Source organism: Trametes versicolor (assembly GCF_000271585.1).
Source record: "Trametes versicolor FP-101664 SS1 unplaced genomic scaffold TRAVEscaffold_5, whole genome shotgun sequence".
Lineage (NCBI taxonomy): Eukaryota > Fungi > Basidiomycota > Agaricomycetes > Polyporales > Polyporaceae > Trametes > Trametes versicolor.
In genome coordinates, this window is record NW_007360325.1 from 1,092,511 (window position 1) to 1,119,110 (window position 26,600).

At 57.8% G+C, this 26,600-nt stretch overlaps 9 protein-coding genes across 9 annotated transcripts; 5 read left to right on the forward strand and 4 right to left on the reverse strand.

Moving 5' to 3' along the window:
- Positions 1 to 883: 883 nt before the first annotated feature.
- Positions 884 to 2,282, reverse strand: TRAVEDRAFT_121294 (aquaporin; the record flags this gene model as incomplete). The annotated part of the gene is made up of 8 exons (XM_008039562.1): positions 884 to 965; positions 1,034 to 1,094; positions 1,160 to 1,297; positions 1,357 to 1,495; positions 1,549 to 1,587; positions 1,649 to 1,936; positions 1,989 to 2,112; positions 2,164 to 2,282. The coding sequence occupies 8 exons, from the start codon at positions 2,280 to 2,282 to the stop codon at positions 884 to 886; spliced, it is 990 nt and encodes a 329-aa protein (XP_008037753.1).
- A 1,830-nt stretch (positions 2,283 to 4,112) lies between these two features.
- Positions 4,113 to 5,624, forward strand: TRAVEDRAFT_166737 (DUF500-domain-containing protein). The gene is made up of 4 exons (XM_008039563.1): positions 4,113 to 4,366; positions 4,425 to 4,490; positions 4,547 to 4,879; positions 4,968 to 5,624. Exons 1-4 carry the CDS (start codon positions 4,195 to 4,197, stop codon positions 5,237 to 5,239), a joined length of 843 nt encoding a protein of 280 aa, XP_008037754.1. The 5' UTR covers positions 4,113 to 4,194; the 3' UTR covers positions 5,240 to 5,624.
- Positions 5,625 to 6,261: 637 nt separating this feature from the next.
- On the reverse strand, positions 6,262 to 8,608 carry TRAVEDRAFT_147354 (acid protease). The gene is made up of 8 exons (XM_008039564.1): positions 8,291 to 8,608; positions 8,141 to 8,229; positions 8,018 to 8,077; positions 7,534 to 7,961; positions 7,444 to 7,484; positions 7,178 to 7,388; positions 7,058 to 7,118; positions 6,262 to 6,963 (listed from the first exon to the last, which is right to left on the reverse strand). Exons 1-8 carry the CDS (start codon positions 8,518 to 8,520, stop codon positions 6,488 to 6,490), a joined length of 1,596 nt encoding a protein of 531 aa, XP_008037755.1. The 5' UTR covers positions 8,521 to 8,608; the 3' UTR covers positions 6,262 to 6,487.
- A 331-nt stretch (positions 8,609 to 8,939) lies between these two features.
- Positions 8,940 to 11,555, forward strand: TRAVEDRAFT_147356 (acid protease). The gene is made up of 6 exons (XM_008039565.1): positions 8,940 to 9,262; positions 9,321 to 9,409; positions 9,460 to 9,519; positions 9,782 to 10,513; positions 10,568 to 10,799; positions 10,859 to 11,555. Exons 1-6 carry the CDS (start codon positions 9,042 to 9,044, stop codon positions 11,163 to 11,165), a joined length of 1,641 nt encoding a protein of 546 aa, XP_008037756.1. The 5' UTR covers positions 8,940 to 9,041; the 3' UTR covers positions 11,166 to 11,555.
- Positions 11,556 to 11,996: 441 nt separating this feature from the next.
- On the forward strand, positions 11,997 to 14,231 carry TRAVEDRAFT_121455 (Phosphodiest-domain-containing protein; the record flags this gene model as incomplete). Its single annotated transcript, XM_008039566.1, has 13 exons — positions 11,997 to 12,319; positions 12,386 to 12,476; positions 12,530 to 12,543; positions 12,599 to 12,616; positions 12,672 to 12,711; positions 12,768 to 12,854; positions 12,913 to 12,962; positions 13,013 to 13,070; positions 13,127 to 13,211; positions 13,267 to 13,328; positions 13,389 to 13,575; positions 13,635 to 13,870; positions 13,935 to 14,231. 13 exons carry the CDS (start codon positions 11,997 to 11,999, stop codon positions 14,229 to 14,231), a joined length of 1,548 nt encoding a protein of 515 aa, XP_008037757.1.
- Positions 14,232 to 14,371: 140 nt separating this feature from the next.
- TRAVEDRAFT_46696 (uncharacterized protein) lies at positions 14,372 to 16,258 on the reverse strand (the record flags this gene model as incomplete). The annotated part of the gene is made up of 1 exon (XM_008039197.1): positions 14,372 to 16,258. One exon carries the CDS (start codon positions 16,256 to 16,258, stop codon positions 14,372 to 14,374), a length of 1,887 nt encoding a protein of 628 aa, XP_008037388.1.
- Positions 16,259 to 16,653: 395 nt separating this feature from the next.
- Positions 16,654 to 18,593, reverse strand: TRAVEDRAFT_71477 (uncharacterized protein; the record flags this gene model as incomplete). Its single annotated transcript, XM_008039567.1, has 1 exon — positions 16,654 to 18,593. One exon carries the CDS (start codon positions 18,591 to 18,593, stop codon positions 16,893 to 16,895), a length of 1,701 nt encoding a protein of 566 aa, XP_008037758.1. The 3' UTR covers positions 16,654 to 16,892.
- Positions 18,594 to 19,736: 1,143 nt separating this feature from the next.
- Positions 19,737 to 21,617, forward strand: TRAVEDRAFT_64462 (uncharacterized protein). Its single transcript, XM_008039568.1, has 7 exons — positions 19,737 to 20,213; positions 20,267 to 20,447; positions 20,502 to 20,611; positions 20,668 to 20,761; positions 20,820 to 20,985; positions 21,040 to 21,231; positions 21,295 to 21,617. The coding sequence occupies exons 1-7, from the start codon at positions 19,780 to 19,782 to the stop codon at positions 21,492 to 21,494; spliced, it is 1,377 nt and encodes a 458-aa protein (XP_008037759.1). The 5' UTR covers positions 19,737 to 19,779; the 3' UTR covers positions 21,495 to 21,617.
- Positions 21,618 to 22,551: 934 nt separating this feature from the next.
- Positions 22,552 to 25,815, forward strand: TRAVEDRAFT_46699 (uncharacterized protein; the record flags this gene model as incomplete). Its single annotated transcript, XM_008039198.1, has 15 exons — positions 22,552 to 22,674; positions 22,733 to 22,875; positions 22,935 to 23,073; positions 23,128 to 23,313; positions 23,372 to 23,616; positions 23,671 to 23,747; positions 23,803 to 23,876; positions 23,930 to 23,944; positions 24,012 to 24,074; positions 24,135 to 24,251; positions 24,307 to 24,352; positions 24,402 to 24,816; positions 24,883 to 25,025; positions 25,080 to 25,380; positions 25,446 to 25,815. The coding sequence occupies 15 exons, from the start codon at positions 22,552 to 22,554 to the stop codon at positions 25,813 to 25,815; spliced, it is 2,457 nt and encodes an 818-aa protein (XP_008037389.1).
- Positions 25,816 to 26,600: the final 785 nt, after the last annotated feature.

Sequence of the window (26,600 nt, forward strand, 5' to 3'; positions counted from 1 at the left end):
CAATTGGAGATCAGGCTCCCATAGATGCCTCATCGCACCAGAAAAGCTGACCACAGCTCGCCAACACCGTAACGTCCGACACAAAGTCGGACCGCTCGCTCGGGCGAGCCCCCATACCAAAACACCGTCCCCCGACTCCAGTCTCCGAGGGCCCGCGCGGTCATGCCGCGAATGAGACGCTCCACCGCCACCCGACGCAATCACAGACGCACTGCACGGGCCATCAGCGCGGCATGCTGTTACATATGTTCAGCAGCGGCGCCGATCCACCCGCCGCGCCCTGGCGCCCCCAAGACGCGCCGCCCGCCGAGGCCGGGCGTCGCTGCCGACGGGCCACAACAGCGATGGTCGCGCGTGGGCGTGCGCCCGAGGCTCAGGTCGGGCCGGGCTCCGAGTGCCCGGGTACCCGAGTCCGAGCGCTCCCGCTGCGTTCCCGAGTCGCGAGCAATACGGTGCTCACCGGAGGTATCGGGGTATCGGTGATCAGACATTGCATGCGGGGCAGACTTGAAGAGATGGAGATGAAGCAAGAATGCGGATAGTATACAGTACAGGTGCCGATCGTAACGGTACAACAACCTGGAGACGCGCCTAAGACCAAGAGAGAGAATATGCGAGACGGCGATGCAGTGCGTGGGCGGTGAAGTAGCGTAGATGTAGGGTACGGTGGGCGAGCGTGTGGGGGGAGGGGAGGGGCGAGAGTAAGGTGCGTGGGGGGTTATACGCGATAGGGGAGATGCGGAGGGGTGAGTGAGGGAGAGGTATATGCAAGATGGTGGGGAGGTGGGGGTCGTCGCGGGGGGTTAGGGAGAGCGAACGAGAGTGGATGAGGGGGACGGGAGGGGCGTGCAGTCGTGGCTCGCGTGAAGGGTCGTTGTACTCGTTAGACGTTTTCGACGCCGGCGATGGGCCGCCCGCGTTCTTGGTTCCGTGCACGCTCATGGTGTGCGCGTGCTTTTGCGTCACTAGAGAGGTTGCGACGCGGTCAGTTACACCGTCCCGACGTTCTCAGAGCAGAGTAAAAATAACTGACGGTCTGTTCAGCAGGCTCTCCGCGCCGGTGAAGAAGAGGGTGTCGTAGACAAAGACGCCGACTGCCGGAAAACCATTGAGTTTCTAGGCACGCGAATAGCGGAGGGAAAGCGGGGAGAGAACGTACAGAGGGCACCGATAATGGGCGCAATGACAGGACACCAAAGCCAGTAGTGGCTCCGGAACGTGAAGACACCTGAGCCGTACCCAACCATAGCGGTCAACAGCCGAGGGCCAAGATCACGCGCGGGGTTAATGGCGTATCCTGGAAGGAGAGCGGCCGTCAGCGAACAGTTTGAGTCGAGAGCACGATGGGGTACGCACCAGTCTGCATTCCGAGGGAGGCACCGATGCCGAGAATCATGATGAACAGGACGAGGGGTGCAAGGCCCGGAGGCGGGGGGCCGTTCCGCGCGTCACCAATAGCACACACGACGATAAGGAGGACGGCGGTTCCCACGAACTATACAAAAATCGTCAGTGGGGGAACGGTGGGAGACATTGCCGAATACGGACCTCGTCAAAGAAGCATGACACCGACGTCATGTAATCCATCTGCACAGACGCCGGAAATAAGCAAATGTGCGAGGCTGCCCGGAGCGCGGGGTAAACGTACTGCGTAGGTGGAGAACAGGCCAGCCGTGCCAGGGACGGTGCGTATGTGCCGGCCGCCCTCGACAAGGTCGATCGCGTGGATGTAGTTTGCGTAAATGATACCGGCACCGCAGAGACCGCCCATGACCTGGGCAAAAATGTAGGCGGGGACCTTGCGCCAGGGGAAGTCGCGGAATGTCGCAAGCGCAATCGTGACCGCCGGGTTGATGTGTCCGCCAGAAATGCCGCCAGAAACCCAGACACCGAGGGCGGTACCGACCGCCCAGCCGAAGTTGAGGGAGAGATAATCCTGTCGGCCGAAATGAGCTTTCGTACATATTGTTGGGAGGGAGAGCACTTACACCCTTGGGCGAGGAGGCTACCCTGGTGTCCGACGAGAGGACGACCTGGCAATCGACACCAGCACCGAAGATGATGAGAATCATGACCCCGAAAAACTCGGCGGCGGGTTCCCTGATGTACTCGCTATCGGGAGGTGAGTATACCTTCGTAGCGGACGAAACATAGAAAGCGTACCGGTACTTGGACCACCTGTTAGGGTACCGGGTGTAGTGCTCCGACAGGTCCTCGTCGGAGCCAGCAAAGGAAGGGGGAGAATCTCTGATACCGACGTGCTCGATGCGCTCGTGGTCCATGTTCTCCTTCGAAAAGCCAGAGCCGTCGGAGGGGGTGAGGGCGCGCTTGTGAGACCGGGACGACATGGTGAGGGAGCAGGGAATAACGGAGCGGTACAACAGAGCCGGGACGAGGGAAGGATGAGGAGGAGGGGGAGATTAAATAGCGTCGGGAGGAGGAGGGAGAGGGAGGAGGAGGGACTGATTAAACGGGAATCGGGTGGACCTGAGGAGATTGGATCGGACGGGAGGGGGCAAAGGCCGGGGCTGGGGACCCCACCTGGTGATGCAGCCCGGCGTCCGCTAGCACTGGAGGAAAATGGAGAGCGAGCGAATCCCATGACGAGAAACGGCCGAGTTCTTCGAGAGCCGTCCTCGACTGGGCCATCTGAGCACCCGCCCCCATCAAGCGCCCGTCCCGGCCACCTCTCGATCACCGGCTCCCTCGGCGCGATCATCCGCGATCGAGATCCAGCGCCACCGCTGCGCCTCCGCCCGCGACGCCGACGCGCTCTTCTCCTCCTACCCCGCCTCTTCCCCATGGTCCATCCCCAGCATCCCAATCATGCCGCGTTTGTACACCCCCTGTCTCTCCAGACAACCCTGAACACAGCCATGCGAGCCATGGGTCGTGCCGCACGCGACGCGCAAGTCTCCCAAACGTACACGAAGGATCTTCGCGGCAAGCGTAAACACTTCGCATTCTCCTGATTAAACAAGCTTTCTTCGCGATCTTCGCTGCTTCATCTCTGTACGCTGAGCTTCATACGCGCATCATGCACGCCGAACAGCTCGTAATTGCACCGCGACTTTGCGTCGACCACCGCGCGCAACTGGATCCGAGTCCGACCCGAGTTCGATCACCCACACTCTGTCTAAGGCACGCGATTTCTGCTCGAGACAGGCCTTCCCCTGCTCCCGCGCTCATTCCTGTTCCGGTTCCTGCACTTGACCTTTTTCTGGACGACGAAATGCTCGTCTGTTCCTTCCGCGAGCTAATCCGTGCGAGCCTGTCGCCTAAACTTCAGCCCTCGGGCTGTCCAATACGCTGGCCGGGGTTCAGAACGGGGTCAGAACGCCTCCTCGAAGCTGCCACCTCTCAATTGACGTCGTATGGGGATACGCGTCGTTGTCTGTTTTTACGCTGATAACACTCTTCTCAGGTCTCGGTCACTTACCCAACGCGTTGGTCATGGGTACACGCTCGGCTTCTGACGCACACGTCTGTTCCGCCACGGCCACCCGACGCCCAGCAAGAATACGTACATGCCACGGCTGAAACTCAGTTCTGCTTCTCCTCGTGGTCGGCTTAGCCCCGTTGAATATCGCGTCTGCGCAAGCGGTTACCGCTGCTCGATCATGCCACCAAGATGTTACGACTAAAGCTGGCGATCAGCAGGTAAACTCGCAGGATGCTGCTTCAGGTCTGCGCTGCGCTTCTCTGGGTCTGAACGTCGATGGCCTTGTGATGATTGTACGTACCTGATCCTGACCTCAGGACCACCTCGGACGACTGCGGATCTCTGTACCACCTGGTTGCCCGGCTATGTGAGAGCAGCTATTTCAATCATGTCTCGCCGTCGTAATCTGGCCCTGAGCTTGTTCGGAGGCCGGGCTGCTGACGTAGTGCGTGTGCATACATAAGCCTCCTTTCGCGCTGGCCGCCATAACATGAAAGAAACTGCTCGACGTCGCGTCCAGTACATTCGACGTTCCTGCTCGTCCATGTGATAGCGTTCGCAACCTTAAACCCCAATGTGACGAGTCTGGACAGCACAGCCGTCGTGGCGTAATGGGCGCCAAAGAGACGAATCGCGCAGCGTCGGGCGCGGCGGCGGCTTTGTACGAACACCCACTACGACTCCGCCTCACGACCTACTCGACCCAAATACCCTCTTGAATTAATCTCTAACTGCCAGAGAACCCCGACGCGATGTCGATGCTAGACAAGTTCCGTAAAGGCGCGGCGAAGGCGGGCATTCAGGCATCCGCGTTTCTGAAGGAGGGGGGCAACAAGATTGCGAACGAATCGCAGCACTTTGTCCAGGGCTTCTCCCTCCCCGGCGAGGCGGAGAAGGCGGCGAAGATACTCGAGAGCTTCCTAGGTGCGTCAGCCGTGCTGTCCTACCGTAACAACCTGATGACGACGGGGGGTATCTGTAGCGGATCCCGAGCACCCTGAATCTGCCCTCAACGCCATCCCCAAAGCCGTTCTGCAGCGCGCACGCGGTAAGCTTATATGCTCTCCACCCCCAATCCCACCCATTCATCCAGCTCCGGCACAGGTCTTGCCATCTTCTCCGTCGTAAAGGCAGGCTTCGTGTTCTCCGGCAAGGCGGGCTCGGGAATCGTCATCGCACGGCTGCCCGACGGCTCATGGTCTGCACCGTCGTGCATCGCGACTGGGGGCGTCGGCTGGGGCTTGCAGATCGGTGCGGACATCACCGACTTCGTTATCGTGCTCAACAGCGAGGAGGCCGTGCGCGCGTTCGCGATGGGCGGCAACGTCACCATCGGCGGGAACATCAGCGCCGCGGCGGGCCCCATCGGCACTGGGGGTGCCGTGCAAGCATCGCTCGCGCATCCCGCGCCCATGTTCAGCTACTCGAAGTCGAAAGGTGCGTTACCCGTTTTGTTGTTCTCCGGGCGCAGTCCGGGTATGGCCCAAGACGCCAGAGGCGCTGACGGCGTGACGTCATTTCGCAGGGCTCTTCGCGGGACTGTCGCTCGAGGGAACGGTGCTGCTCGAGCGCAAGGATGCGAACCGCGACTTTTACGGCTCGGTTGTGCCCGCACGCGACATCCTGAGTGGACGGGTGCCGCCACCCGAGGTCGCGTCGAAGCTATACGAAGTTATTGAGGCGGCGGAGGGTGTCGACGAGTCCGGCCTCCCGGAGAGCGCATATGTGCCGACCGCGACGGGTGACCACCTCGATATTAGGCATGGCGGCACGGTCTTCGACGCCGAGGGGCACTGAGCGGCTGGGCTAGGAGGATAGGAGTGCGCACCCTGGCCTTGACATTCCGGGAAAGGCGCGTGCGGGGGCTGCGGACGGCTCCATTCTGCACTCGGGACCTCGGCGGCGGGTGCGGGGCCCCGCCTCCAGACTGTGCGATGCGTGCGGGGACTGGGGTGGGGTGTCATGGGAGGCGGCGCGAGCGCAGACCAGCCACTACGCCGCGCTGCACACGGAATGGGAATGACCGTTATGATGATTCACTGTAATGATACAAGCTCTCTGATTTTCTGACCGCATCTCCGGCCCCTTGTCTCATCGTTTCTTGGCCCCCGGGTTGCTGCTCTCCGCCCTGTACATATGACCCCCCGCGTTGGTTGCACTATCATACGGACATGTTTGTTTTTCCCGCTCGACATGCATCTACTGCCGCCAGGGCGACCCAATATTGCACGGCGGCAGCGGGCCTAACAGGAACCAACCTGCCGCGCGCGCCACGCACTTGAACTTGACAGCTCGGGGCACAGCTCCCGCCGCCCGCCAGGCCCCGCCGCCCTCACTGACAGGCACCGGGCCCGTCGCCCTCGCGCCCGTGTTTATCACGACGACACTTTATGTCAAAGCTCATTACGGCTCTGACAGGCCCCCGGATCACGCCAGCCTGGGCGGGCTGAGCGTTCTCGCCGATCGGCCGTTTCGGACGCCACCCGTGCGCGCGTCGGCCGCCGCCACCAGTGACCAGGCCGCTTGTTTCCGAGTCGGACGCGCGTGCGCGGGTGGTGATCGCGATAGGGAGGGATCGATGGGGATGGGTCCAGAGAGGTCCAGGGACGCGGGTGGCGGCGGGCGTTAGACTCAACGTGGATGCGGATGCGGGCCCGCTGCTCGTTTACATACCGGGCAAGGCACGCAGCGGGAGGATGGCCGAACCTTCAAGATTCGAGTTTCGGGGAGGGCGGCGGGATTGGACGCCGGGTGGGCGGTATATCACAAGGTCGACGCAGGCGGCAACAGAGCTGAGAGCAAACACAGAGGGAACAGACGTCGAGAGCGGATAAATTAGAGCATGCAACACTGGTATGTGCAGATTCGCGACAGGGATTCTATGTAGCTGGTAAGTAGTACGTGACAAGATGTCCGTCCAGGGCCGGGGTAAACAAGAGCAGAGACAGGTCTATCCAGACCGATATAGATACAGTACAACACTGGGAGGCGGGTATCTCTACACACCCGCCTCCATGACACGTTTTCGACATCGACAGACGGCACTCAGTACCGCGCGTCCCAAGGATTCGAGTACGACGGGTTGTACCCCTGCTGGAACCCCTGCTGCTGTTGCGCGTACGGCGGCGGCCCACCGCCCGCGCTCCCGACGAGGTGCAGGTCGTGCGCCTCTGGGGGCGCGGGCTCGTGCAGTGGCTGGTACATCTGCCCGGGGCGGAAGAACGCCATGCGCTGGCGCTGGTTACGGCGCCGGTAGTAGCAGCACGCCCCGATCGCGAGGAGGAGCACGACGCCCGCGGCAACGCTCAGCCCGATGATGAGCGGGAGGCGCGCGCGGATGCGCTCGGCGAACGTCGCGCCCGTGGGGGTCCACGGGCTGTTCCCGCGCACCTTGATGAAGTCCGCGTGCCACTCGGCGGTGTCGTTCGTCGTGGAGAGCAGCTGCACGTACGGGTCCGCGGTCGTGTCGGTTGCGCCGTCGACGAAGTCGCCAAAGTTGATGTACGTGTACACGTTGCGCACTGTGCGGGGATGGGGATAGGGGCGGGACAGGCGCGCGTGACGGGGTTAGCATGGGGATCGGCGATCGACGGTGGAGGTGGGGAATGGGCTTACGGAAGGCCATGCCGAAGATCATGTCGTATGTGGCGCCGTCTGGTGCTTGCAATGGCTGAAACTGCTCGGGGAGTCTGAGGTTAGTAACGTCAACGCCGGTCTCGGGGAATGAGCACAAACCGCGCCGAAGCAGATGGGGTTTCCCTTTCCGTCTGTCATGTTGAGGTCGATATTGGTGTCCAGCGGGTGCATTGGGTAGCTGACCCCGGCGAATTTGAAGGTGACGTTCACCTCCTTGTCGCAAGGCAGCTGCCAGATCTGGCCATCGAGCGAGGCGACGTTAACTAGTTGTGCACCCGGAACGTTCGCGTAGAAGGCTTCCGCAACACGACTGCAAGGTAGCGTTATAGTCAGACTGTAGCAGAGGATCGAGCGTGCACACGTACGGAGGGACTTGGGGAAGAGAGTATCCAGTGTCAACCACCACCTGTTCGACGTGAGGCTTGAGAGACGACGTCGGGGTGCATCGTACTCACTGTTAACTGTTTGTCGTTCGACGTTGAGTCTACAGCCGTCTCAACATTGTACTGGTCGATGACGTTGTTCCCCGCTGGTCCGATGATCCCGTCGGCATCGAGCAGGATTTGCCAATGCTGGTTCCCAGAGTTTGACTTCGCCACAGTGGACACTGATAGCTTTGGTTGGGAGGTCACGCTCTCGTACCCAGGAATAAGCTCCCCTACAGTCAAGTCCCCGTTCGGCGGGTCAGTTGGGTCGCGTATCCGCCCCAGGAGGAATGTGATGTAGTTCGGGGTCGATGTGTTCTGCCTGAAGATGCGGTCAAGCACCGGGTCGCCAGCAGAGTTGGAAGCGCCGATCGCGGCTTTGACTTCGGACCCAGTGTTCGGACCGAGCCCAATGAGACCGCTACCTGCGGTGTGTGTCGGGGTAATAGGAGCATTGACTACATGCAGACGGAGGATCAGTGACGGGTGGTGGCTCATAAGACTAATGACTGACTGTAAGCTTGGTCGGTTATTGTGTAGCCAGCAAAGTCTAAATCGGCAGTATCGACAGAGCCTGCGGTCGTGTGCGGGGTTAAGACAGCCACGGGCACACCATAAAGCTGCAGTTGGTGCGTACCTTGTACCCCATCAACAGCATACTGCACTTTGGCTGCCTTGCCAGTGTCCTTTGAGTTTGGGACTGTTCCGGCCACCCAAAGATCGGAGCTGGGCAGTGTAAGTATGCGTCGCCCAGAATGGCATCATAGACCCGCGAGCATGTGCTTACCTTCCGGTGTCTATTTGCACGGAGAACTTCGAGCCCCCGAGGGTGATATCTGTTGTGTACTGGACATCGCCTATGTTTCCTACGGATGTGTTCCCGGCGACGGTGGCTCGCGCGCCGAGGCCGCCACCGACGCGTTTCGGTCTTGGCTGACCGTGTAGACTGAGGCGAAGAGCACTTGCGAGCTCACTTGAACAGAGGGCAAGAGAGAGGGCAAGAGACGTGGCCTTCATGCTCGTGGTGGAGTGCAAGATGCGGAGGGCGCTGGGAAGCAACCGGAGAAGATGCTGTCAGTGTCGGGCAGGACGGCCGCGCAGCAGCTGCCAGCATCACTACTGGGACGGTGTGGCGGTGGCCAGAGACCGCGCCTGCACTGGTCGGCGTGCCATTAATAACAAAACAAGGCCGCTGGTGTGCCGGCCACAGAGGGAACGAAACGGCGGGCGTCGGTGTCCATGCAGACTCCTCGCGCCGTGGCCAGAATGAGAGGCTTGGACGAGAGCGAAACTCGACTCGGACCGAGGGTGATGAGGAGAGATGGGTGGATGACCGTAGCCGCGTGAGACTCGGCGTGTGGCCCATCGCCGCGGCGCGCAAGAGCAACTGCACAAGGCCCGAGCTCGCTAGTCCATCTTCCTTCCCCCCACCACAGCCCACTCGCGTTCTCTGTCAGCCTCGGTGCGCCCGCTCTCCTCTCCGACCCTCGACGCCGCCCGCCCCGGGCATTCCATTCGTTATAGCCTCAACAGACCGGATGCGGTCGCCTCTTTCTGTCTTTTCCCTTCTCGTCCTCCTCGCGCACCATGCGTACGCTCTCCGCTTCGATGTAAACATTCGCCAGCGCGCTGCTAGTGTCCTCGCCGCGCGCGCAAACCGTCAGAACACCACCCCTATCACGAACACGCGCAACTCGGAGTACATTGCCAATGTTACTCTCGGCGGACGCCAGATCCCCGTCCTGTTGGATACGGGCAGGTATGTTTCGTGTCACTCTGGTTTATTTCAGGCCATAGACGTCTTCGGCGTGCTCTAGTTCCGATCTCTGGGTCACCGGTAGTGTTCCGAGTGCGACAGACCTCGGCAAGTCCGTCTCATTGAGCTATGCTGTGGGGAAGGCCGCTGGTGAGCTTAAATCTGCGCGCAATATATAGTTTGATATTGACAGGTCGCAGGCGATGTATACACCGCCCAGTTGGACTTTGCGGGCTATACCGTCCAAAACCAAGCATTCTGTGAGTGCCCCGTTTCAACTCTCTTGTTTCCGGGCGACTCGGAGTCGTTTGGGTTACTCGATGGGGGCACAGAGATGGGGTATGGCTTCGCCGTCTCCGACCGTGCATTACAGACTCTTGCATAACGAGCTGCGGAAAATCATATACAGGGTCCTTGACGCGCTTTATACGAGGCGCTATCTCCGTACGCAGGGCGGTTGCGGATCGTATACAGGGGGACACTCTGCACGTTTACGCATCACATGCTCACATTCCGTTATAGTGCTCGTCGAAGATACTAGCTCATTCTCTGTTGACATCACGTCGCAGGGGTATGCTGGTCTCATTGGTTTGGGCCCCAACACTGGGTCTGTTATCCGCGACAAAGTCGACGATGCGAGCGGGGCTAGTGTGCTCGACCGCATATTCTCCCAGAACGCCACCGCTGCCAACTACCTCACCATCCTTCTGAGCCGCGAGGGCGACCCTGAGAGCGCCACGGGCCAGCTGACGATCTCGGAGGTGATTTCCAACTACAGCAAAGTTCTGGACATGCCGAAGCTGTCCGTGACCAAGGTGCACAAGCTCACCGACGAGGACCAGCACTGGCAAGTGTACACGGACGTGAACGGCATCATTGGTCCCGACGGCCAGCCGATCGAGGTCGACTCGATCGTCCCGAAGGCGCCAGACGGCCAGCTCGTGGTCGTGTTCGACTCTGGATTCACGCTCCCGCAGGTGCCCCGTGCTATGGCCGACGCGATCTATGGTCGTGTACAGGGCGCGGAGTACAACGAGGCGTCCGAGATTTGGACCGTGCCGTGCGACCAGTACATTCCGTTGACCTTCAAGTTCGGAGGCAACGAATATCCTATCCACCCGCTCGACGTGTCCAGTGATGACTTTGCCATGGTCAACTCCCTTGGTAACCCTGTATGTGTGGGCACTTTCCAGCCGATCACGTCGGCCTTCAGTCTGCTGGGAGAGTACGACATCATCCTGGGCATGGCCTTCCGTACGTATGATTTTTGTGCATCTATGGCCGTTTACTAAAGTCTACCGTTCACAGTGCGCAACACTTACACGCTCTTTGATTACGGTAACTTCATGGAGGATACCGCCAATGACCGTGGAGACCCCTTCATCCAGCTCTTGTCTGTCACCGATGCTACTGAGGCCCGCCAGGACTTCGTCCAACTCCGGCTCAACGGTGTGGACACCACCAACGACACGGCGCATGCTCTTCTCCCCACCTCCCAGATGCAGCACTCTCCTATTTCGGAGGCAGAAAAGAAGAAGCAGTACGTCGGTTCCAGTGACGTCTTTCCGTATCTTGCTGATGACCGTCAACTTCGCGCAGATACGAGGAGATGATTCTTAGTCGCTGGCCGTACATCTTCGTCGGCTGCCTGGCCTTTGTGATCATCGTCGCCGGTCTCATCACCTGGCGCTGCTGCGTTCGCAAGCGCAAGCAGCGAGAGGCTAAAGCAGCAAAGAACCGCCTTCTGGTCCCCAGCGGGCAGCGCTCGCCGGGGGCGCAGCCCATCTCGTTCGACCGCCTCGAAAGCGGAATGATGCCGAACAACATGGAGATGCATGAGAGCAACAAGACCGGGTACGACTACGACTACCGCCCCTCGTTCGCGTCAAGTCGCACTCGCGTGTAGGCTTGCCCTCCGCGCTCCCCCATCCCCGTCATCCCCCGTCACTTCCGTGAAGAAGAGGCTCGGACTTCGAGAAGTTGTGTTACTGCCCGCATACCTTACTCCCCCCTCCCAGCTGTTGTAGCTCGACTGTCGCTCTCCCCGCCCTCTTACTCCGCCGATCTTGTATCATACTCGCTGCACCCCAGCACCCACTTGGCACCCCCTCTTCTTGTCCCACACTACCCCTCTAGCCGGCTTTATGTCGCGCTATCCGCCAACCCGCCCACTAACCTATTGGTTGGCGGCCCTTTTACCCCTTCGCGCTGCCTGTGGACAGGCCTGCTGCTAGTCTTACGTTACCCGAGCGTTGTGCGCGTCCTCATCCCCGCCTGCCGTTCTTCTGGGCATTTTACCCATTTTTCACTTATCAGTTTTTCAGCTCTCTGGGATGGTCGTGTACAACATAGTTAACCAAGGATCTTCTCGTCGGATCTCCGCTGCTCGACAGCGCGACGCACTGTACATGAATGAACCAACGAGGATCGAGGGGTGCATAGCTGGAAAGCAGCCGCCCGCATGTGATCGCGCAGTGCGCGCGTGGCGTTACGTAAGGACATAGACGGCGCGTCGAGCTTGTGGCGGAGCCGATATCGACTTAACCGGATACCCACCACTCACTTGGACTGCTTGTGAGTCTCTACCCTCTGCTACTGCCATCCTCCACCACACACTCGCTGGCTTGACTAGCTATATACCTGCGGGACACCATCATTCTTCTACGGCTCTGAATCACTTGGCATGAAGGCGGAGTACATGAAGCTGGCCAAAGGCGGCGCGGGCCCGTCCCGCCACATGGCCAATATCGACTCGGACGAAGAGGAGGAGCGCAAGGCGCTCATTGCGCCCGACGAGCGGAAGTTCGACGAGGACAAGCCGTACCGCCCGACCGACGAGGAGGACAACGCGGAGCTGGAGGTACCGCCCCGGTCACGGCGGCGCCTCACCTGGATCGTGCTCCTGTTCTCGCTGCTGCTTATCAGCGCAGCCATTCCTATACGACGGCTACTGAGCAGCGGCGGCAGTACATCGACTGTAGCGACGGTGGGTTTGCTGTATAGCAACGGCACACATGAGTTCAAGAAGAGTGCACTCATCGTGTCGATTGACGGCCTCCGGTATGTGCACATGCGCGCGTTCGACACAGCGGGTCGTTGGCAGGCGTATTGACTTGTATGATGCAGGGCGGATTACCTGGACAGAGGGCTGACGCCACATTTGTTGGCTATTAGCAAGGACGGGCTGCGCGCGAAGTCCATGAAGCCTGTATTCCCGGTGAGTCGTGTAGTGGTGGGCACGGTAAGCGTGGTTGCTGACCCCACACTTAGACTCTAACGTTCCCGTAAGTGCCACGTTAACTTTGATGATGACGCTGTCTAAACCCTACTTTGGGAAAGCAACCACTGGGCATTAATGTGAGTGCGCACGTTCGTTCAGAATTAGCACTGCTCCTAACTATGACTACGCTAGGACTGGGCTGTACGCGGAGTCCCATGGTATCGTCGCAAACGTGAGTATCCTGGATTACCAGCCCCACATACAACAATTTCAATCCATGCGCCACAGAACTTCTGGGATCCCTCAACAGGCCGCGAGTTCCACTACAACAGAATAGACTCTTCTTGGAACTCCTCTTGGTGGTTTGGCGAGCCCGTCAGTCAATCGCCACCGTTCAGCCGCGATCGAATCATGTTAACATGTCTGATGGTAGATGTGGGAAACCGCCGAGCGCGCCGGTGTGGTAACCGCCAACCTCATGTGGTATGTCACTTCTCGCTTGTAATAGGGTCCTTGAGTTGAATGAGGTACAGGCCGGGCCCCCCAGAAACGCGCATGGGAACATCTCCGACTTACTTCGTGCCTTGGAAGGTAGGCTTGGAACTAGGCGTTGATGGGCTCTGTTCCTGCTCACATGCATTCGATAGGACAAAGTTTCTCTGGGCACGAAGCTCGACCAGATTCTCTCCTGGATCGATTTGCCACTTGAGAAACGTCCGCAGTTTATCATGGGTAGGCACAACTCGATATTGAGGCACATGTCAGGCTGTTCAATCGTTTGGTCTAGCGTATGAACCGTCCCTTGACCAAGCCGGTCACCTCGCAGGTCCAAAGTCTTCCCTCGTCAACGTAAGACGATGCACAACCCCCACTTCCGGTGCAGAATTCTGATGCATCCTCCGCTTACAGAAAGTCTTGAAGCAAGTGGACGTATTCGCACGGGACCTGCATGACGCCATTGAGGCTCGCAATCTTACCGACATCTTTGACATCGTGTTTGTCAGTGACCATGGGATGACTGACATGAGCCACCCGGAACTTGTCTACGTCGATGACATACTTGGCGAAGGATTCGAGCGAATCGAACACGAGGACGGTTGGTCACAGATCTCGCTATCCTCTGCTTTACGAGCTGACGTCGATCTTCGTACACAGGCTGGCCTGCAATGGGACTGCGGTTCCAATCGAAGGCGGATGAGGCGCGCTATCTGGCGGTACTCCTTGAGGCGGCAGCCGCGAGCGGCGGCAAGTTCGACGTCTATACGCACGACACGATGCCCCAGCGCTGGCACTTCGCACACAACGAGCGCATCGCGCCGATCTACGTCGTCCCGCGCATGGGCTATGCGCTCACAAATCGCATCGAGAACGGTGCAGGCATGTCCAAGGGGGTATGTATAGTCCATCTTGAACCCGTAATATGGGTATATTGCTTACACCCTGCCCCCCTCATAGAACCACGGGTACGACAATGACTACGCCTCCATGCATGCGATGTTCGTCGCGCACGGGCCCTTCTCGTCCGTCGTGAAGGCGATCGAAGCCGAGCGCGCGAAGTCGCCTGTGCGCCGCCTCGCCGCGCTGTCCGGCCGCGCTGAGGGCGCGGGCTGGCACTCGGTCGTGGGCGACGCATACGTGATGGAGACGTTCGAGAACGTGCAGATCTACAACCTCATGATGAAGCTGCTCGGCATCGAGGAGTACGCTGCGCCGACAAACGGCACCGCGGGCTTCTGGGACAAGTATTTCTGAGGGCGGCGGTGGTCGCTGACGCCTTTGGCCAGCTATGGGGACGGACTGGGGTTCTGTACAGTACATATTTACATGGGTATAGTTAGAGCACATCGTACTATGCATCCGTGGGTAATCTCGTAAAGCATTCTGCAATCGCATCAGGGGCGGAACCACGCCGCGCTGATATTCTCCACGCAGTTGGACAAACGCCCCGTGTAGAGGACCCGCACCTTCTCCAGCAACTTCTCGTCGTACTCGCATGGCCGCTTTCTTTGACTGACGTCTGCCGGCACGGGACAGCATGCGTTACCCAGGGGAAGCAAGGACACCACGAAAGACCGGAGCGGACGTCCTAAGCGTTTCTGGCGCTCTTCTAGTGCAGCTGCTATGCAAGCCGCCGGTCCACCACGAGCCGCCTCGATTTCGATGTCTAACTTGGCATCGTGTCCATCCCTCACCACAGCCAGCTCCTCCAGAGCGGGACAGACTAGGCCACCGGAAGACGGCTCTGTGGCTGCGAGCGCTCGGATGAAGCGTTCGTACTGCACGTCGCCTCGCGGCGGTCCAAGGCTGAGGCAGACCAAGCGGGGGAACGTGGCCAGCAGGGGGAGCGCGTCGACCAACTTGAAAATCGCTGGAGAATCGCCGGGCCCCGCGACGTAGTGGTCGAGGCGGAGCGTCGTAATCGAGTGGACCCCGGAGAACAAACGGGGAAGGTACGTTACGGGCCTCGGGCGATCTGGCGCCACCTCCGTTGCGATGAGGCTGGCGAACGTGACTGCCAGGAGCTCGCGGGCTCCCTGGTACGTCTGTATGCCCACCTCGTACCACCACCGGGCCGGAGAGACCCATTGGACGGCAGGCTCGGACGCTGCGCGGTGGTGGATGCGCAGCTCGTCGGCGGCGTCCACGAAGGTCGCGCTGATGCTCTCTGGGAGAAGATGTCGGAGCCGCTCGTGCGCGGGGGTGATATAGTCCGGCTGCGGGCAATGGATGGCGATGTGTGTCGTAGGAGGAAGACAAGCGAGCCTCAGAAAGGACGCGATTCTCTCCGAGGACGAATCTTCCAATGTGAGTTCGGTGAGGACAGGGAATGGGACCGTGCAAGATGGCCATTTATCGGGTAGAACACATTGGTCAATGTTCAGGGAGCGGAGCGGCTCTGAGCAGCGAGTGAGGCCGTCGAGGATATCTTGAGGTCGAGGTCCTTTGCCGCACAAAGGTTTACGAATATAAAGCTGCTGCACTGACTGAACTGAGAAGTAGGGGAAGAGCATGGATGGGATGGTAAGGTGTCGGAGACGAGGGAAAGCGGTTTCCACTGCGCATTGGTCCTCGCGCGTGAGGGACGGGACTCGGTTTCCAGAACACATCCAGGCGTAAGTCAGATCCAGGGTGTTGAGGCCCGAAAAACGCCCGTCCGCGAGCGATTGGATATCGCTGGTAGACAACCCGTTGCTCAAGAGGAGATCGGTTACCCGGTGCAAATGCGCCGCAAGAGTCGGCGCGACAGCCAGATTCGGCACCCCAAAGATGAACTCTCGAGGGGGATAGGTCAATCGAAGAGGCTGGCATCCAGAGCGGGCGAGAAGAATATTTACGAGTTCGCGTTTGTTGTTTGTGAATGCGGTCCCACGCAAGGCGAGCATGTCTGCCCAGAACTCGGAGGTTTGCATGAGGATGGACCGCCAATGTCGACAGACGTGCAGCATCCTGATGGCCTTCGTCGAGGCCCATGCCCGACCTGTGGTAAGCAGGATGTACGACAGAATCTCCGTGGGAAGATGATAGATAGTGAGGACGGAATTGCGGATGGCTCCAAGAGAAGAAATGTTGGTTAGATGATGCTTGTTGATTTCTTGGGTCCCGCTCTCGACTTCGGAAGATCTGAGCCTCAGAGGAGCGTCGCCATCGAATAAAATCGTATCTTCAGCTGGAATTCCTGCACAAACTTCAGTGAAATCGGAGAAGGGCTCCGGGAACAGTCGTTTGTTCAACGTTGAGTCGTCGTCTAGGGTGTTGGGTTGCCAAGCACAGGCGTCCATTAAGGCACAGACCCCTTCGAATCCAGTAAAATCGAGAGCTCGACACCAACGCTAGTACTAGTCCATCAGATCAAGTTCAATGCCACTTGAAAAAATGCTGAACATGCTCACAATACTCACAAGGGCTCGTATGAGTGTTATCGTGATGGAGTGGAGAGACGGAGTGACCGTCTGTGGCAGCGACTGTTTCAGATCCTCACCAAATTGAAAGTCCGCATTCCCACGGGCGACCTCCGAATTCGACCTTTTTCAAAGTGAGGAGTCCTCCCAACGACTAGAGCAGGATGTCCGCTATCACCTGGAAAGTGTGAGATTTTGCCAGGGGTACTTGTACTGCAATGTGTGGGGGGGGGGCGTAGATGGATACAAGGGGTATCGAGGATGGAAGACGGCGTGCAAACTGAACAAAGATATCGAAACAATCGGATGGTATAGTAGTAGAGAAACGAAACAGGGCGCTCAGCTAAGAAACCTATCTGACATCATATATCGATGAGAGAACAGGGTCCGAGCTCTGACAACAAACATATCACAGAGAGAAACAAGGTCATGTGTCTGGCACTCCTACCGGAATGTCCATGACCGGTCGCAAGGCAGAACGTCCTTCCAGCTGGCGAGTCCACCGAGACGTCGTCTAACGACTGTTGACGGAAAATTTGTCCACAAGAGCCTCCAGGCGCGTATGAATGACCCTCTGGAACTTCTCCGCGAGTGCCGTGTCTCCCTCATAGGAGTAGTACGGATCCGCGCGCAGGTCGATTTCCAGCGTCAGCGCGCCCAGAACGCGACCAAAGACCGCACGCCGCTGTCCCAGGACGAGCGCGAGGACCTCCGCCAACGCCTCCGGCTCCAGGAAGGCCTCGCGACCGAGACCGGTGATGGTCAGCGCCTCCAGGGCGGGGCAGGCCACCGCGCCCGCGGTCGAGCCCGTGCAGGCGAGCGCGGAGACGAGAACGAGGCCATCCGCGGGATGCGTGGGGCCGAATGTCGTCGCGGCGGCGTACGCAATCGTGAGACGGGCCAGGTGGGGGAATTTATCGAGGACGGATAGCGCCTCTTCCTGCGATATCCCGCTGTCCCGCGCACAGTCGAAGGTGGCCGACGTGATCGTGTGTGTTTGGTTTAAGACGTGCGCGATGACTGCTGGAATGGTCGATGCCGAGGCTCTCCGAGTCCAGAGTCCCAGGTACAGCAGCTCCCTCCCATCGGTCAAGGTCCTTACATCTAGCGCCGAATAATCGAGTGAGATGCGAAGCTCTTCAGGGCTGGCGACGCCAGGATGGCCACCAAGAATATCGCGAAGGGGGACCAGGGGTGCTACGCTCTCGCATAGGATACTGATGGACGACGACGGGGGTATAGTTATTGCCGCTAAAAAGGATTCCACAGGATCAGGGAGTGCGTCTTCGACGGAGAGTTCAAGCAGGGCGGGTAGGTCCAACGGCGAGCAGTGTTCCGGGGGGACCCAGCCCTTGGTAGGGAGTGTGAACTGGATGTGAAGTGACGCTAACTGACGAGCGCAGCGTCTCAGAGCGCGAAGGAGAGCTTGTGGGGTCGAAACCGCTTCGTTTGAGAGCCAGGTTAGACCGTGGTTCGACGCAAGGACCGAAAGGCTCGTGATAGAGGCGACCACGAAATAATCATCGACAAAACAGGGAGACAACTCCAGGTGCCTGAGACGCGGGAGGCAAGCGTCCGCGCACTTCTCCGTCTCCTCCTCAAACGCCGGCGGGGTCGAGCTCGCGCCCCCAAGGGATATCAGGCGCAGACGCTCGAGATTGACGAAGTTGCCTTCCGGGAGCAGCGTGTAAAATTGGCCAAATTCCGTGTTGGTGCAGGCTATAGCTAGGTCGACTATGCGACACAGATGGGGTATCATGAATTTCGAGGAATACACATCAGGGGATGCTGCCCGCAACGCGAGCGGGCGAGAACTAGAGAGGAGTAGAATAGCCTCCAGGAGGTCGGGGATGGCCCACACCTTGGGGAGGGAAAGCATGTCGACCCAGAACTCGGATGTCCGGCCCAGGATGGCGCGCCAGGAGCGACAAACGTGCATGAGCCTGATATCGCCCATCCCTTTCGGACTGATGCAGGCAAAGACGCGCATGAGCACTTCGGGGGGAAGGCGCTGGTTGATGGGGGCGGCGGCATTGTAGATCGACTTCATAGCGCGCGCATAATCCTGGTAGAGTTGCTCGCGGGCATGAGCCCACTGTTGAATGTCGGGGAGAGGGTGCTTGTGGAGGGTATACACATCTTCATCGGGAATACGAAGGGGTGAGCCGGAGCAGAAGATGTTTCGGCAAGCCGCAGAAGGGGTGTCTATGTTCATGATTACGTTGTTCCCCGATGGCTTCGTGCTTCGCGGGAGCTTGGAAGGCGCGGACGCTCTATACTAGTCTGGACACTGATTGACAGATTGGCTCCTGTAGTGTTTCAGTAGGATGATCAAAACTAGTGGCACAGTACGTACCTCTAGGACACAGACCCTAGGTTCCAAAACGTGTCCCCTGACGCCGCCGCGGAATCCGAGTGTGGGTTCGACTCGGAGACTGGTGTCTGATCCGTGCCGTCCGAGAAGTCGGAGCCTGAGGTTCAAGGCGCGGGTATATTCCTATCACCGACGCTTTGGAGGTGGAAAATGTTCCTCCGTGCTGAGACAGCAGCGACTATGAACGATTGAGCCAGAGTCTAGGTGCATACAGAGGTAGTCGAAGAGTGTTGTGGTGGGGGACCGGGAGAGGTGGGATTGTGGGCGTAGGTGGGCGCTCTACGCGGCGCGTCATCGACCCTTCCGGTTTCGTTCGTCGTGGAGGCGGCAGCAGTCTGGCACAGACCCCGGAAACCCTCGTTCACTCCGGTACTCCCTCCTCCTCCCTTCTCGCTGTCTTCCTGGCAGCATTTGCAGCATCACTCATATGTCTCTATTCCGCAGTCAACAGCTTCTACGAGTACAGCATGGCTTGACAAAGTCCGAACTCTCTCTGGCAGGCCCCACCGACAGGTGAAGCTGAGAATGGTCACCGTCTGCAAGCTTCAACTTGAACTATCAGTACTACTATTGAAGAGCCCCCTTGACTTCTGCTTGCGCCTCCGGAGATCCTCTTAGTCACTCGCATACGCCTAAAAGCTGGCAGTTGCTTTTGGTAGCGGCGAGTCTACAGCGAGTAGGTCGAATAACACATCCGAGTCCGAGGTACGCACTATTCGAATCTCACATCCCTCCCGTGCTCGCCATGGCCCTAATGATCTAACTTTAAGTCCCGCCATACTACCGTAGGCTTACCGCTATTCATAGCATCTGCGGGAATTCCACTGGCGCGGAGCGCTGCATACGCAGCAGCATTCTCTACATCTGTCATCGAAGCCAAGCCTGCAAGCCCAATAGACGCGTCACGACCACGAACGTGCGAGGAACCCCTAGCTTATCTACACCCTCCTGCGATATGCTGTGGTTTATACTTTGCCTTCGATATGTCGCCGCTCTCACCTGCTCAAATGGGCCCGAGTCCTGGGCTATGTACGGGAAACGGGGAAGTGCCCTCCTGTGCTTGCTATACATAACTGCCGCTGCTTGCACCTCGCTCTTCGTCACAAACCTGGACCTTTGGACGTCGATTCCCCCAGCACTCCTTCTCCGCATGGCCCCTTCATCTGATCATTCATTAGCCGACGCTTCGGGCTCACAGATCGAGGCACTCGAGCAACCTCTCCAGCTCAAGCTCGACATCTATGCTGCTGAAGGTCGCGCGCGCGCTCCTAGCGTAGACTCTGGCTATGGGACATCTCCGAGCTTGCGCTCGTCACTTGGTCCGGCGGTCTGGCAGCTGTACGAGGCGTGGAAGGCCGCGGACGACGCCGCACAGCGTCTTCCTGCCGAAGTGCAGGCATTGGAGACGTGCCAATCGCTACTGCGCGAAGCGAAGGAAAGACGTGGGGCGGTTCGGAATACGTGAGGCATACGGCTCAAATTCGACGAGAGCGATCACTAACACATCGCATTAGCGTGCAGCCAAAGCGCAGGCTATCTTCGATGTCACTCCCCGCTCTAAGGAAGCGTTCCATGCACTCGGTCGCCCCCGCCTCTACGTACCCCACGGACTTCACGGCCTCCGCAGCACCATTCGGCGAATCATCCCGCACCGTGGAGCAGCTCGAGACGGAGGTGGATGAGCTACAACGCTCGGTAAGTGCACATCATACATCCTACTCTCGTCAGCGGCTAGATATATGTGTGCAGGTTGCACAGACGCGAGTAGTCGCGGAGCAGCTTGATGAGTGCTTTGACAAGTTGTTGCTTGTCCTCGATGGTGGATGCCCCGTCTCGCCGGAATCGCTGCGCAGCCCCAGGTGAGTACCAATAGCTTTGTCACCCGGAGACCTTTGCTCACATATTCAACTTGTAGTATCATCAGCACCTACTCTGGACCCTCCCAAGACCCAGATCTGTATCGGCGAGCACGGAAGACCGTCGCAGCGCGGGACGGCATGCATCTTGTCGTACGTGTCAACCACCTGTCAATACTTTACACGTACTGACGTATCACGATTCGATAAGACACTTTCCACCACCAAGGCGCTCCAGCACGCATGCCGCGCTGTACAAGCTGCGCATCACCTGTACCAGGAGGCGAAGGAGAACGTAGACCTTCTTTGTGGGCCGAACCGGAGCAAGCTCGCGGTGATCTTCTCCGACGAAGAAAGCCGAAACCGAACGTACCTCGGTAAGAGCTAGTTGGCAGACCACGCCGCCGAAGCTCTGACACCGCCGTGCGCAGAGGCCGCGACGCGCGCACAAGAGGCGCAGGCCTGCTACGACGAGTGCCTGAACTCGTTGCGGCCGCATTGGGACCTGCTCACCCGCCCGGAGCTCGAGGCGTACGAGAATCTTCACAACACTGGTCTCCTCCAGGCCGCGACGCTGTACCGACTTATGTACGGCGGCCCTAACTTCGCCATGGGCATCAAGCGTGCGTAGTAATAATCCCTGCCAAATTTAGGGCACCATCTGACATGCGTGGTTTCTCCCGCAGAGGAGGTCCAGTTCATGATACAGCGGCAGCATGAGGTGTTCCTACAGTTGACCAACTTCGCGGCCGGGGTGCAGAACTGCACAGCGCACTGCGAGGCCGTTGAGCGGGAGGCGCGTGCGAGCCGCGATGCCGCTCGCAGGCAGCTGATCGCGGTGTATTCTCAGGTAGACGAGGATATGGAGAAGGCTTTAGTGAACTGACGCGGGCGGTGAGCCGGAGAATAATTCATGTAGTCGCACCTCAGGAGCCATAGTAGCTAGATGTATGTAATACATAACTTTTATTCGGAATACTGGCTTTTGATAGGCCGTCGTTCAATATGGAGCTATGCGAAACACCTCAATAGACTTTTACCATCGCGTTGGTTGCAGCAATTCGGCCAGCCCTGCAGGCCATGCGCAGCGGGGACTGGTACGAACGTTCGTCGGTAACTGCGGCTCGGAGTTGTACAGCGCTTATTACCGGCCTTTTTCTCACACTCCGCCGAAGACGTGTTTCTCTCGAACAGGCGTAGTTAACGTTCACTCGCCCATCTCGATTTGCACCGGTCAGTCAGGACTAATCATGGACGATCCTATTCCATCTGCAGCTCATGGTATGATACTTGGGACTGTACATACCAAAACACACATGGCGGTGTAGATGTCCTCAGTCCGGCTGTTTCCACCCCATGGCACCGTGACACCACGCCGCCTTCTCTCATTAGCGGCGTATCTCTCTTGGTGGGCCACGTATATTCCTACCACGTATATCAATCGCTGATTGACTTGTGCTAATTTGTAGTAAATACCTGACGGTTGCACTGCGTCCAGCGGTCACCACCTGTATGACGGCGCCTTGTGAAATCTACTTATCAGGTCGACAGTTGAATCATATCAACTTCGCAGCGCAAGGCTGAAGACCTGCAATTCGCTACTTTTCTGGTCACTGTCGATGGGCGGTCTAGGCATGCATCATGAAACCCTAGAAGGCCGTCTCACGTCGTGGTTCGATCTGACAGGATATAGATGGTAACTCCCGCATGCAAACCTACTCCTTGACTGCCTTACTTGATGAAGTCTCTTTGCCGCAGCCTCTCCAAAGTTGGATGGCGATCGACGGGGAAAACTATAAGCTCTGTACGAACTCTTCGACTGGAATGCCCTCTGCCGCAGACGCACCCTGCTGCCTCGCCTATCCCTCCTGGTGGGCCGCCCTCAATACCACGCATTCGCATTCGCATCCACCTCACCCTCTCGCCGTTGCTGAACTCCTACTATGTCGCACATAGAGTCCCTGCTCATACCCCTACGAGCAGCAAAAGACGCATCAGCCGTGATACCCGTCCCAGGGCTGAGCCTTGCGCTCGAGCTCGCTTGTAGCATCGCCCAAAAGGCTAAGGTATGTCAGCCCGACAACTATCACGATATATGCATAGGACTAACGATGCTTCCTTCAGGATATTGGAGACTCGCACGATGCTTGCAGGTCGCTCGCTGAACGAGCGGCGTCCTTCTCGCTGGGGATCTACAACCAATTGAAGGAGGGTGTTACCGACTCCCACCCGGTTGCGACAAAAGAACATGTCGACCTACTACTCCGGTACATTTCTGTTACCTTCGTGTCCTCTTTTACTTAACATATCACGCTCCGCTCGCAAGGACACTGCGCAATATCGAGGGCGTCATGGAACGCCGGCACAAGATGCGTGCTCTCAGGTTCCTACTAGGGTACACAAAAATTGCAAAGGAGGTCGGAGATCTCGCTACCCGACTCGACGATGCCAACAATAGATTCATGGTAAGTCTAGCGTTTACATGTGCCATCATAATACCAAACACGTCGTGTTCCCAGATGCAGACAGGTATCGACATCATGAATAGCATGGACACATTGATGAGCACGAACGGCCGAGTCCTGCAGCACGTCGAGGACTCCGCGCACGTAGGAGCTGTCCTCATCAGTGAGACAAGAAGCATCCGTGTTACCGTCTTAGATTTAGCGCAGCGCCTCAGTAACAGTGCGACGTTCGACGGCAGGGTGAGAGAACCTAGTATACGCCGCCGCTTACTGTGCTAAATAAACACTTGGCTCCTAGTTCCGACTCTTCGCCGAAGAAAACCTCGACCTTATAGAGCCCATCCACGATGTAGTTCCGCGGCAAGAAGACGGACAAGCTCACAACTTTCGCATAGCCTCGCCAGTTGAGCCGTCGGGACGCGTCATCCGTTACCGTGCAATCGTGAGGGCGGCTGGCGACCTATCGGGCTCGCAGGTCATCGTTCATACGTACCTCGAGACCGACCGCTTCGTGGAGGCGATCAAATCCGGCAAGCTGACTTTGTAATCCTTGCTCTTCCACACGGATCTGTGCAGACCGCTTACCTCCGTTCGAAGCCATCCGTACATCTTGAGGATATTGGGTTACTCCCGTATTGGTGGCCCAGGCGAACCTTCGTACATTGTGACCGAAGGTACGCCCGCACTGTCACGAATATCATCGAGTCCTGCATTGACCAGGATACATAGACTATCACTGTCCGTACGAGGATTATATCCGTCCCCTCCATGGAGTAAGCAAGCTTCGTGCATATCTGCAACTGGTATGTATCATTGACGCTCAATTAACCTTATGCAGCTAACGACCCAGCCTTAGGCGGCGGAGATGTGTGTACGTGACCCCTTGCCCAGTTTCCGATGTTAAGAGGAGCTCGAGTGCCTAACTGTTTTATGCGTAGATGGCGGTCGACTACCTTGAAACGATGGGGCCGCGTCATCTACTGGCTCAAAGCGAGTACTGGGTATGTTGGACTTCTGCATAGAGCATGCTGTACCCACCAACAATCATTTTGTTCATCCAGACTTACGGCGTACAATACGGTTTTGAGTGGGGCGAACTCGTATTCGATCACCGCTATGGAGGCCGCGTGAAATGGGCTCGGAATTATCTCATGCTGAAGCCAGCGAACAATCGTGAAGTGAGTATCACTTCGGGCCCTGCACTGTTTCCACGCTCAACATGAATCCGCATAGGCGTTCATTCCCGCTACGTATGCGAAGAGGATGCGCGTACTAGACGGTACGCAACTTCATGTGGCCGGATGTGTAATGACTGACAATTCTTTCAGTTCTTCGTTCCGTTGCCAAAGCGAGCGCAGGCGCTGTCGTGCACTGTTGGCTATCTCAAGTTTTACTCGACCTCACGGTGAATATTGTTCATATGCCTGGGCGCATGTCATGGCAATGTTGGCAAGAAGCCCGGGATCTGCCTCGGTATACGCTCGGAGCGTGGGTGGGACGTAACGACCGCGGCGAAGATTGGACCATCGTGTCTACCCAAAATATGAAACTCGAAGTTGTCACAACCTTCCCGGAGATACCGCAGGTGGTTCCCTGGCTCGGCCCATCCCCGGATACATCGCAAGGAGAGCACTCTCTCGACCAGAAAATGAGGATGGTCAAACCCTTCAACGTTCCCGAATCGGACCGCGGCGAGATGTGCGTCGACGTGGAGTTGGGCACGGCTGGGACGAAGTGGAAGAGGTGAGTAAGAGCAGTTTACACGCCGTTTACGCTGCAATTCATTCGCTTCGGAATTTCCTCGCTCAGGTACCAGTTTTCCTGTATTCCCGTGGGCACGACATTTCTCTTTGTGCAAGTCGACCACATCATGGGCCATGGCGACGCCGTTTCGAAAATAGTAGGTTCGGCGCCGGATCTATCTACTGTAGGATTCAAGAGCATTGGTTTAGGTGCGTCTAGTATATATCTTGGTATCTGGACCGCTTATTCAGGGCATCATGTAGCTACGGAGGTCGTAGAATACATGGAGACGGCCGCCACGGGAATTGGCGTTGGGGCCGCACAGCAGGCGCCCCCGCCGCTTTGGTTCTTCCTGTTACAATACGACGGCAGCAACCAGGATGTGACTCGCGACCCCAAATTTCCACGAGGATTCTGGTCATCGGAGAGGCAACCCACCTCCATCCCGGAGGACATCATCTTCGACACGACACGAAGGTTCGAACACATCCGGAAGAACACCAGTGCGCGGCTTTCAATCTGGAAACAAACAATTGGCGACCTTGCTTTCACGACCCAGACAAAGTACGCCCTAGCTTTCATTGAGAGCTCGTTTCTGGATGTCGAGCTGACGTTGTGTACTACGGCAGGTCGTACACAAGGATCCTAGGGCCCGGGGAGGACGAACTAATGGCTCTCAAGGAGCTTCGAAAGCAGCATGGCTACTATTCTACCGGTAGCCCCTACGCTGGCGACTCGCATGACGCGGATGCGGAGCGCTTCTCCGTGCACGACGGCGACGAGTCGGATGACACTGACAGTGAACACGACGAGTACTTTGACGCCAGCGACGGTGACTCGGACGATGAGCCCGAACAGTACTTCGACGCAAGCGAAGGCGACGAAGACCCGGTCGTGGTACGATATTCTGAATCCACTCACGGAGCCCAGGACGGCGCAAAGGGATTGGATTTCGATGACGCGGAAGATTCGGGATACTACAGCGCAGAAGAAAACTAAACCGGCGATTCGGAAACCATTTGTCTTGAGGTTGTACAGCTGTATGTTCGAGGAGCAATGTTCGGTGCGTTCGGCCATTTCCACTTGCAGTTCTCGTGATGGTTGATCAATCCCACAGCCGGTCTGTCCATGCACTCTATTTGGCTTCTTGAAACGATATCCAGGCTCATTCGGGGCGATTTCACTTTGTCTTGTGCCCTTTGCGACGGTGCAGGACTCCGAACGGTCGCGCTGGTTGCCTTCGTCCGATGTCCCATCTGTATTTGTTTGATTTGCACGATGCACTTATTCTTGACAGTATTGCAAACCCTATTTCACACGTCGCGTCTCCATAGATATCTTAGGCGTGTAGTTGTATGTGTGAGCAGTAACTGCCAATATTCGCTCGCAGAAATCGATCGACCAGGTGAGCGCTGGCGCTAACTTGACCCACGACATCCCGATCGAGCCGAACACGATCACGAGCGCGTCAAACGCGCGCGACGCGTCGTCGAAGGATCGGCGACGGTGTGGCGGGCGCGTCCGCCAACTTGGCTAGGATACTCTTGATCTTGGACTCATCGGCTAGCTTCTGTGTATTCGTACTTACCTTTCATTTTTTTTATTCAAGCCATACTAGAGCGCTCGCGCACACACCGCTCGAGTCTCGACACGCTGCTTCATCGCTCCCCTCAAAGTCTGCGGTATAAGCGAGAAGGCTTCAAGTGGCAGAGATTCTATGCAACATTCTGCGGCCCTGTCTCCCGATGTCTCCTGAAACGATAGCACACGCAAAGTGGAGACGT